General features: G+C 35.3%; 1 protein-coding gene across 1 annotated transcript in view; it reads left to right on the forward strand.

Annotated features, from left to right (window-relative positions):
• dachb (dachshund b) overlaps positions 1 to 12,367 on the forward strand; it is a 57,841-nt gene that overhangs the window by 28,692 nt on the left and 16,782 nt on the right. Inside the window, exon 3 of the mRNA XM_079813511.1 lies at positions 5,259 to 5,378. Coding sequence (XP_079669637.1) covers positions 5,259 to 5,378 — 120 coding nt within the window. The remainder of the gene's footprint in view (positions 1 to 5,258; positions 5,379 to 12,367) is intronic.

Raw genomic sequence — 12,367 nt, forward strand, 5'->3', positions numbered from 1 at the left:
TAAACCTAACCTTAACCCATGTAGTTACCTTATATTACCAAGTACTTTCTAATGTAAGTACACTGTAAGTACATTCTCATGCTCTGAAAAAAATTAAGAGACCACTTAACATTGAGAAATCAATGTTAATTGGTATCTTAATTTTTTCCATAGCTGTATATGAACATTTTTTAAATGTTTCATATTGAAATATCGGTTTCACTTTACACTAAGCTATCCACATGAATTGTTCTATACTCTCACTCTCTGTAAGTAAAACTTGACTTTAACATTCATTTAAATGTTTTATTTTCATATTCTCTAATCTCCAACTGCAAAATGGCCTTATTGGCACGTTTTGGGATTTTTGGGTTTGTTTATGACATAGGGAAATGACAGACTGCAGGGGGTGGTGGGAGAGGAGAGTATTTAATTTCGATATAATAGGTTCTAAATGCACGCAACATCTTCCAAGGCATCTAAAAGAATAAAACTCTCATACATACACTCTTATGCTCACCAAGGCTGCATTTATTTGATCACAAATACAGTAAAAACAGTCGTTTTGTGAAATATTATTAAAAATCAAAATGACTTTTTTTTTTTTTTTTGTAGATATATTTTAAAATGTAATTTATTCCTGTGATGGCAAAGCTGAATTTTCAGCATCATTCCTCCAGTCCTCAGTGTCACATGATCCTTCAGAAATCATTCTAATAGGCTGATTTGATGCTCAAGGAACATTTCTCACTGTTATCAATGTTAAAAAAGTTTTTGCTGCTTAGTATTTTTGTGTAAACTGTAATACATCTTTCAGGATTACATACATAATTTATTACATTTATTTAAACATAAACATTTTATCATTGGATCCTTGCTGAATAACGTATTCATTTCTTAAAAAAAAAAACCCTCTTTTGAACTTTTTATTAAATGTATGAAAGTGTGTCTGTATATACATGTGTGTTTATGGCTAATCATTCTCTCACTATCTGGAATATTTCAACACCCCCCCCCCCCCCCCCCCCCAAAAAAAAAAGTAGTATAATATTAACAATTCTCATGGTGTGTGGCTGTGAACTTTAGAATAGAATTCCCCCCTCAGCATAGTCTCACTTCACACGAACGAGCGGTTTCCTTCTTGTCACAGAGCTTACGTAACTCAACTTAAGTCTCTGAAGATTATTTTCCCATGAGCCCACAGTGAAGCTCATGCAACAGCTGTATACTAGATTCAGACAGTCAGCGTTTACATAGAGATGTTGAAGTCATGATTAGCCAAGCAGTCAATGCTCTCCTAAGGGAATATGCCAGTCTGTACTTGTGTCTATGTGTGTGCATGTTAATGGTCCATTGTTTTTCTCCTCCTCAGCAGTCAGCATCACCTGCACTTTTCTTTTCCTTTGTCAGAATTGTGACCTTGTCAGATGCAATACACACGCTCACCTAAACACATATGCAAAAATATACAGGGACACACACCATCATCACTTGCACAATGGACATCTTTAGAGTTGCAGGGTCGTGTATTGAAAAATCTGAACTATAATAAGAGAGAGAGCAATTTTAACATCAATCACTGGTCCAGAGCATTGACCGTCTGTCACTAATCAATACTTTTTTCTTTTCTTTTTTTAACCTTTTTTATGGTATCCAGGGTAACCAAGGCCAGATCTCTCAGGCTGGCTAATTGTGCTTGTAGTAGGAGGAGTTTCGAGTGATTGATTGGCAGATGGCTATTTCTTGGACGACTTCCATGATATGCTCTCTGTCCAGCTAACAGAGAGCTATTTCAGGTCTCTTATCGCACTGCGACCTTCCAGTTGCTCTGACTAAAACTCTGCTGATGACAACATCCATTCGCTGTCAACTAAGGAATTTATTGCTGTAATTTTTAGTCTAATGCGCTTCATAAATAGCACATCTCTTAGCAGCCTCAAACCAGTATATTAAGGTATTCAAAACCAAAAAGAGAAGCCTATTTTTTTCTCATTTGAGTTCTCAATAAAAATAATAAGAAATTAGATAATTGTTGTCTTACATAAGACTGTACATTACCAGTCAAACAGATTTTTAATCATCTTTTTAAAGAAGTCTTTTAGGGTCACCAAGCCTGCATTTATTTGCTCAAAAATATTGCAATATTCCGGAATATTAGTACAATGTAAAATAACTGTTTTCCAATAAATTATAAAATGTAATTTATTCCTGTGATGGCAAAGAAAATGACTCCAGTCTTCAGTGTCACATGATCCTTCAGAAATTGTTTTAATGCTGATTTGGTGCTCAATTATTATTGACGCTCAAATATTATTAATGGTTTTTATCAGTACGGTCACTTTTCTGTCACTTTTGGTCACTTTAATGTGCCCTTGTTGAATAAAAGTATTAGTTTCTTTGAAAAAAAATGTACTTACCCCAAACTTTTGAATGGTAGTATATCAGTGTATCAGACACTGATGACTGGAGTAATGGCTGCTGAAAATTCACAGGAATAAATTACAGTTGAATATATATTAACATAGAAAGCAGTTATTCTAAATTGTAATAATATTTCACATTATTACTGCATTTTTGATCAAATAAATGCAGCTTTGGTGATCATAAACTACTTCTTTCAAAAACAGACAAGGCTTAAGCTAGACTAAAATGCATATTTGAGCTGTTTTAACTGAAAGCAAGTTGCACTAACAAATCGTAAAATATGTCCGTGCCATTATTTTGTCTGAAGATGCACACCAGTTATGCTTTTTCCAAAGCATGTTTATAAAAGCTACTTAAATGTCCTAATTAAACTAAGGCCTAATCCTGATTTAATCTAAGCCCTGTCTGTGAAACCGGGCCTAAGAATCTTAATTATCTCAAACTTTTGACCAGAAGTGTATCAGGCGCGTTTCCTTGACAAAAAATTGGATGAGAAATTGACCCATATTACAATAATAAAACAATTAAAATATTTTGAAATGTGACATTTAAAAGTGTGTAAATCACTCGTTTGTCTAAAGTAACAGTGTCCAACAGTGTCCTCACCTGCAGTTGAAGTTACTGCGGGAGTCCGTGTCTCTCTTGCCTCCCCTGAGCCCATTGACTTTTAACAGAACCCCTAAAGCGTGTGGTGGGTTTAGAGGGGGGTGATTTGAGAATGAATGGGGAAAAGTTATGTGAGAGGAGGCAATGCTTCCATTGCGCTATGATTGGTAATGCTTGGATATGATTGGTTTGTGCAATAAATCTCACCTCTTGTTTTCGTGAATTGGTCTGAATGAACAAAATGATGGTGTTAATGGGACGACTAATTAAAAAGTGAGTAAATAACTTGGCCACTTAGATATCACCGCCTAGTCATGCCAAAATCAAACTTTTTTGTGAGAAATCCATCTTGGTTAAATTTAGAGCTGCACAATATATCGAATTATCGTAAATGTACATATCGCGATATGCATATCGCAACGGCACGCAATATCTGAATGATTTTAATAGGCTACTTCAACAATGTGAAAAGTGTACGTTTTAGGTCGACACATATAGCAGAGAATAGACTGGGCACATGACTGTTACTTATGTGACTTGCTTGACATTAAAAAGAGTTATTAAACGCAATAACTTGCAAAAAACAACTCCTTGCAGTCTCGCGCTGTCTGCTGTCTGACACACACACCGAAACGTGTGCACAAGCCGCCTCTCTGAAAGCGTGTGATCCCGTCAGTTCTGTTTTGTGTCTTGTTACACACTCAAACTGTCAAATACACACACGGTTATGTCAAAATGGTTGTCTTGACGAGTATTCATGAAAACAAAGTCGGTTATGCTTTAAGTGAAAGATATCAGTTGGGGAAAGAAACTGAATGGGTGTCAATAGGATCCGTGCATTAGGTCTTAAAGTGACAGCCTGCTAATACAGTAAACCTGCCGCTGTCTGTCAAACAACAAAAGAAAAAGAGAAAATCACTCCATGCTCTTGGCTGAACAACCTTTGTAGCTTTATTATGTATCAGTGTAACACTGCTGGTCACTTTCAGAAGTTGTAGCGATGCTTTCTTTTATAATAATAATAACTTTATTTTATATAGCGCCTTTAAAGGCAACTTCTCAAAGCGCTGTACATAAGAACATAAAATCACAACAGAATATAACAATATGTGCATATATATATATATATATATATATATACATACATACATACATACATACATACATACATACATACATACATACATACATACATACATACATACATACATACATACATACATACATACATACATACATACATACATACATACATACATACATACATACATACATACATACATACATACATACATACATATACACATACACATACACACATACACATACACATATACATATACATACATATACATATACATACATGCACACATACACATACATGTACATACACATACATACATAAACACACACACACATATATATGACATATATTTTTCCCAGAAAGAATGTAAAACACATAAATGGTATCATTCTCAGTTTTTAAATATATATGTTTAAATATAATTTAAATAGATTTTACACACTTAAACAATATCGTATCGCATATCGAATATTGCATTATTTAACAAGGTATTGCATATCGCATTTTTCTTCAATATCACTCAGTCTTAGTTAAATTGTTACTGCAATTAGTTTTTTTTTTTTTTTTTACATAAATGTAAAAATGCTTAAACTTGATGAGATTTGTACATTAATTATGTATAAAGAACATTAATTACATAGTATAATTTCAGCAGAGATCTCAAAAATAATGAATGAATACAAAATAGAATTGCATTTGTTTTTCTTTGATGTAATGTTTATTTAACCAGGAAAATGTGATAACACCGCGGGCATCATAAAGTAATTACGCCTAGGGCACCAAGACTACCAGCAGCGGGACTGGGTAACTGGGACATGAATTTACATTTGATTTATTAAAAAAAGTGTGCACCACTGCACGCCACTGTAGATATACAGTATAAAATATATTTGGATAGAAAAGCTTAGATTATGTAGTCTTGGAAAAATATTTAATTTTGATGAGAAATGTTTGATTCCATCTCGGAATTTATGGCATTTGATTGGAAAGATTCTTGAGATATTTTTGAGATCTCTGCTGAAACTGATGAGACACGTGAGTTTACTCTCACATGAAGCAGAAGCGTCTCCATTTGATTAACTCATTGCTGTGTGGGAGAAAAAGTGAGATATTATGGAGTGTTTTGTGTATGTACTCAGTTATTTGTGATATTATTGCATTGCAGGTCTAACAACAATGGCTGAAGCTTTGAAGATACAGAAGATGAAGATGATGATGAATCTACACAAGGCCCACAATGGCTTAGAATTCGATTCAGATGAGCTCAACTCTAATGCAGATACAGGTAGGGCTTGTGCTTTCACTATTTGTTTAATGTGTTGTGTTAAAAGGCAGCTTGTTTAAAGTGCAATCTGTAGATGTGCCAGACAGATGGCCTTGCAATAGTAACCTGGGCCTTTTGGGTGAGATGAGCCTCATCACAGAGCTCGCTCAAGGGGCCCATGTTGCAGGGCTGTGCTTGGTTTACGGAGACTAATGGTGACATTAATGACTGCTGCCTGACTGTGCATTTAGAGAAGACCAACAACGGACAGGAAAATAGTTAATCGTACACCAGCCTTAGAGATGAAACAAGACATTTGGTGCAGAGGTGTTTGTGTGTATGCTGTGTTATATATGCACAATATTTGTGTGTGTGTGTGTTTATATGCATGAAGTAGATACATCATTTGTAGTTTTATGATTTTTATATTTATTTAAACTAGATCTAATAATACAGATGTATTTATATTTAATTATATTTGTTTTTGAATAAAACAAATATAATGAATATTTATATCTATATTTCTCACCCGTCTGATGGGGTGTAATACGATATTATGGTAGAAAATGAGACATGCAGAATGCATAAGAAGTAAAAATATTCGAAAACTGGTGATGCATTTTGAAGTCAGTGAAAAAAAAGTAAAATAGTCTCAAAATGGCAAAATATTTTACATTCACATGCCATTCATTTTTTTTAAAAGCATTTATTTTAAATGTATTGTTATTGAAAAATGTATGAAAAGTGTAATTTCCAAAAGTTTATTCAGTTGGAAGCTTTTTATTTTCATTTCAGCTTCACTAACAAAAAGGTAGGGCTAATGTTTGAAAACACATCTTAATTATAATTTAAATTTTTTTTATAAAAAATTATAATGAATAAAAAAAATGACACTACTGTTTGAGTTTGGGGTTGGGAAGTGTTTTATGCTCACTACTAGGGCTACATTTATTTAATGAAACATACAATCAAAACGGTAATAAATATTATTTATTATGAAATATTATTACTATTTAAAAAAAAATCTATTTGACTATATTATAACATTTTATTTATTAATATATATGATGTCAAAGCTGAATGTTCAGCATCATTACTCCAGTCTTCAGTGTCACATGATCCTTCAGAAATCATTCTAATATGATGATTTGCTGCTCAGGAAACATTTATTATTATCAATGTCAAAAACAGTTACACTGCATAATATTTTTGTGGAAACCTGGATAAATTTTTTTCCATTATTATCAAAGTTCAAAACAAGTGTGGTACATAATACCACATGTATGTAGAATATACATATGTAGATTTATGTAGATATATCTTCTGGATTCTTTGAATAAAAAATTAAAAAGAACAGCATTTATTTGAAATATAAATCTTTTTTTATCAAATCTTGACACGTTACTGCCATTTTTGAACAATTTAATGCATTCTTGCTTGGAAAAAAGTACCAATTTCTTAAAAAACAATTAAAAAAAACCTCTTTTACTTACACCAATGTTTGGATGGTAGTGTGTGTATATTAGAAGAATATTGCATTTTTTTGTGTTTACATTAAGCAAAGTCTTCAAACACAGCAGCCATATACTAACTGTGGCTAAAACTAACACAGATAATGTGAACTTCAAAGGCCACTCTCACAAGTGTTTAGGAGGAAGAGAGCACAGCGTTCCTGGTGAGAACAGCTGTGGACAAGCAGAATTTAGGAGAGAAGAAAAAAAGGCCTTCATCAGAAAGATGGAATGCAGTCAAGGAAAATCAGCATCAAGGATGACATCAGAAGAGAAGAGAGAGACAGTGAGAGATGCTTTTTTTCCCCTGCGTTGACAAGCTGAAAGAAAAATTCCATGCATTATTTAACAAGATGGCCGAAACCTGTCATACGGGTGATTGCCTGCGTTAACAGAAACAGGTGTGCGTTGTGCGCACATACGGGTGTATGTTAGCACATGTGTGCTTGTTTTCACGTCCGCGCGCGCTTAGCAGGGAAGTCGTGTCTGGTGTAACGCACACATTATCTGTTTGCCCATCTTTCCCTGAGAGCATATGGTCAGCATTTTTGGATCTTCACCCGTCCACCCCCTTCCTCTCGCTCTCATCTTGTCTGTTTGAAGTTGCCCTCATTTTTAAGATACTGTTTAAATCAGTAGTTTTTTGTGCATGCAATGTTTGTGTGTGCGTGTTTTGGTGAGAGCAAACATGTAGAAACACACAAATCTGTTCTAGTTGACTTTTAAAGCATGTCTCACTTGATCAAACAATCTGGTGTTTATTAATTACTAGGATACTAATTGGTTTAATTAATTACTGGCCAAAAATACTCAAAAGTGAGAAATTGCCATTTTTATGAGAAAGTTTGACCTTGTTTTGACTTTGTCATTGAGGCTCATTTTTCCCTCATTCAGTGGTAGAACGTGCCTGTGGCGATATTTCTGCACAGTGATATCACGTTGCTTCTTGCATGTTTTGCGACATTTTTAAAGCTGAATGACTAGTGATTGGTGCTAAATGTACATTCAGTGCAACTCTAAATAAAAAAAGTCTGGAGAGGGTTGCTAAAAGGGTATAAAATAACGTAAAACCTTCACTAAACCCTACCATAAACATATTAGATAGTGTTAACAAATGTTAATGTGAGATTTAAAAAAAAATGTCTTTTTGCTCTTTTATTTTGACTGTTTCACGGGATTCGTACTTGAGCGTTCCACATCATAAGTGCAATGCAGTACCAGGTGAGCTACCGAGCAAGTTTACTGTCAGAAAAGCCATATATTGCCAAAAGTATTGGGGCACCCCTCCAAATCATTGAATTCAGGTGTTCCAATCACTTCCATGGCCACAGATGTATAAAATCAAGCACCTAGGCATGCAGACTGCTTCTACAAACATTTGTGAAAGAATGGGTCGCTCTCAGGAGCTCAGTGAAATCAAGTGTGGTTCCATGATAGGTTGCAATAAGTTCACTTGTGAAATTTCCTCACTACTAAATATTCTACGGTCAACTGTTAGTGGTATTATAACAAAGTGGAAGCAATTGGGAACAGCAGCAACTCAGCCAAGAAGTAGTAGGCTATGTAAAATCACAGAGTGGCAAGACATTTTGGACAATTTCAAGCTCCCAACCTTGTGGGAACAGTTTGGGGAGGGCCCATTCCTATTCCAGCATGACTGCGCACCAGTGCACAAGGTCCATAAAGACATGGATGAGCGAGTTTTGGTGTGGAGAAACTTGACTGGCCTGCACAGAGTCCTGACCTCAACCCGATAGAACCTTTGGGGTGAATTAGAGCGGAGACTGTGAGCCAGGCCTTCTCGTCCAATATCAGTGCCTGACCACACAAATGTGCTTCTAGAAGAATGGTCAAAAATTCCCTAAAAACACACTCCTAAACCTTGTGGAAAGCCTTCCCAGAAGAGTTGAAGCTGTTATAGCTGCAAAGGGTGGGCCAACTCCATATTAAACCCTACGGATTAAGAATGGGATGCCATTAAAGTTCATGTGCATGTAAAGGCAGGCATCCCAAAACTTTTGCCGATATAGTGTACATGGAGCTGGTTATGTGATGCAAACTTCAAAATGTATTCATTTACAAGTCATTCACACTATGGTAAAAGTGTTTTGAGGTGCAAAGAACCGTATGAAAATAAGTTTTTATTAATTCATAATTTGCCATTGTAATCATAATAGGTGTGAAAAGGAGTAAAAGTTGTTTGTGTTTTACTTACGCTGGAAGCGGCAGCAGATTGTATATGTAGTTACGGTTTTTGAGTTTTGCATGTTTCTCTAATAATCTTTAATATCCTATTTTGCAGTAAAAACTTTAATAGTAGATGTGCGCTTGGTAGGTTCTAAACATGGCAGAGGTTGGATTTTTGGCCCGTTTCATCATCCACCAGGTGAAAATGATCTGTCTGAAATCTATCTTGAATAACATGCACTTATGAATCACTCACAATATGTCCAGGAATGTTTATTAAAAAGTTTACATTGTCTTTTATTAACCCTTAAATGCATTCCTCGGGTCTTTAGTGACCCACGATGTCATTCACTACTCTCCTCCTTATTCATTTTTTGAAGTTTCAAACTTCAGACCCACTTTATATTAGGTGGCCTTAACTACTATGTACTAACATTTGAATTAATCATTTGATACAATGCACTTATTGTGTACATACATGTTTTTACATTGTACTTACATTTAAAAAAATACCTGCATGTAATTACGTCTGTAATTAATTTCTGTAGTTACATTTGTAATTACACAGTTGACACTTCCCTTACACCTAACCCTACCCTTAAATTGACCCATACCACCACACCTGTCCCTAACTCTACCCGTATCCCACCTCAATATCAGCAAAAGTGTTTTGCAATACAATTTGAACACAGTAAGTACATTGTACTTATTTTTTGATGTAAGTACATAGTAGTTAAGGCCACCTAATATAAAGTGGGGCCCAAACTTCTTAGTATTCCTCAATCAATACATTATAAACAATATTAAATAAAATATATTGAATGAAAAAATAATTAAATGATAAAAGAATGCCTGTTTTTCCATTCATTTTTTTGTAAAACTTGTATAGGGTCATTAACGACCGAGGTGTGTACGTATATTTTTTTCTGTACAACAATAATTGAATCTTTAATGACTGAACAAGTACCTTTATTCCACAAGGTGGCAATGTCTGATACACAATGATTGAGTGATGTTTCACTCATAGTTGCCACAGGCAGAAAACAAAAGAATAGGAAGTATCATCAGCAAAACTTGAAATGGCTCAGCGATTTACTGCAGAGCAAGTACTGAACACAATCAAATATTAAAGCCACGTCACTTAATGGTGGATCTGGTGAAGAAGCTGTCAGAGATCAAAATATTGATTTTGAAGATGTTGAAAATTGTAGTTTTGAGAATATGTTTGAGATGGCGAATATGAGCCAAATGCTGAATGTACTGGGAAATGAGCTCTGACAAGGACAGTGATGATGGTATATAAAACATCTGCTCAAACTGAACCCTTCCAAGCTCCAAAAGCTAACAAAATATGCTTTATTTTATTCTTCTGTAATTGTTACTCTAATATAATAAAGTTACTCCCGCGACAGGCAGAAATCCATCCATGTTAGATTTAGATCCGCATCACTAAAGACACGAATATGTAATAATGATTGGCGAATCATTCATGCATTTAAGGGTTAAGAAAAGTTTTATTTCATTTTGACCGTTCATAGATAGTCATCTGCCATCATATCTCTTACACCAGCTCCTTTCAAAATGTCAGTAATCCAAACCAAAGCTGTTCTAGACATCCACCCAAAGCTGAAAGCTGTTTCTATTTGAGTACTTGACACAAGAGAATATACCATATGCACACGTGTACGTGTGCATGTTTGTGTTTGTTTTAGTGTTTCGCAGCACAGCTGCAGCTCTTGTTGTCTGATTGCTCCTGCTTTCCCTCCCCTCATCCATCTTCATCTGTCTGATTACTGTGAATTTGCACCCTCTCACTTGCGTTAGAACTCCAGTCCTACAAGATATGTGAGCGTGTGTTGACACTAGTCTTGATTTCCACGGACGTGCAGATCGGCGCACAGATGGCCGCTCTATTGTACGGTATTTATGTCATTGTGAAGGGCCCAGGTTGCGAAGCTGTCGTGATGTTGTAATGTAACTGCAGCATTGTGTTGTGGCGTAATGAGGGAGCTTATTGTTTTTAATCAGGTTATTTTTGTGTGGTCTTGTGAAGACCTTATTGGCTGGAGTATGTGAAAGTCTTAAGGGGACCGACTTCATCCTGCGTTATCATTGATTCCTTTGCCACAATCTGCCACCTAAACACCATCTGCTCTCAATGGCACTGACATGAATGCTGATGATAGATTATTTCAGTTCATTGTTACTGCTGGTCGCTGGGCAACCTACTATTTATAATTTCTTTATTCACTAAAATAACATAATATGCACATAGTATAGTATTCTGGCCACGTTTTTGGGGATACTTTTTTTTAACTTAAACTTTTTAAGTTTAACTAAGTTTATTAGTCTGAACATATTTGTGTGTAAATGTGGTTAAATGTGCACTTAAAGTTAATCCAAACCAATGAATAGTACTTTTCACAACTCCAGTAATATTAGTCACTATTTTGCAGTTATTTGTGTGATTAGGCTATATAAATGAATATGCTATTTCTACAATGACAGTATATGGTCTAATGCCACTGTGACAAAAAAATAACAATTACTGAATTATGGTATCTGCTTGGCATATATATGTAGCCTGGATGCCAGCCGAACTTAGCCCCGCCCACAACATTTGAGGTTGGGAAGTTCGGTCTGGACTTGATCCGTTGTGGAGCAACTATGCTCGAACAAGACCAATCTAATTGTCGGGCGGACTTTATACGATGATGGACAGATGATCAACAGTAACGTAATCATGCACGTCACTAAAGAGCGATTGGGTTGAATTTGTTCTAATCCTAAACGGAGAACTTGTTCGTATATATGCATTCACCTTTACTATTTCTCTCAAAAATTATGATCATGTTCAGAGGTGTAGTGGTAAAAAAAGAGGTGGGTAAACTATAAATTCTGGGTGACCGCATCGTGGTCACGGTAAGGTGGGCCACTGCCTACCGGTGTATAACGTATCCTGATGATAGCTATTGTTCTCAGAGAGAACAAAAATATTTAAGAGATATAGAGAGGGGAGGCTTATATCCAGGGGTTCCAATGCAATGCACTTGTACATAATAATTAGATTTGGGATTATTTTCATAGTCGATTAATCTGTTGAATATTTTCTCAAGTAATCGATTAGTTGTTTGGTCTATAATATGTCCGAAAAAATGTGGATCAGTGTTTCCCAAAAGCCCAGGATGACTCGTTTTGTCCACAACTCAGTTTACTGTCACATATGAGAGAACACACTAGAACATATTCACATTAAACAAGCTGGAATCAAAGAATTTTACTTTTGTCTTAAAAAAATACTCAAGCCGACAA

Source organism: Gobio gobio, assembly GCF_949357685.1.
Source record: "Gobio gobio genome assembly, chromosome: 3".
Classification (NCBI taxonomy): Eukaryota; Metazoa; Chordata; class Actinopteri; order Cypriniformes; family Gobionidae; genus Gobio; species Gobio gobio.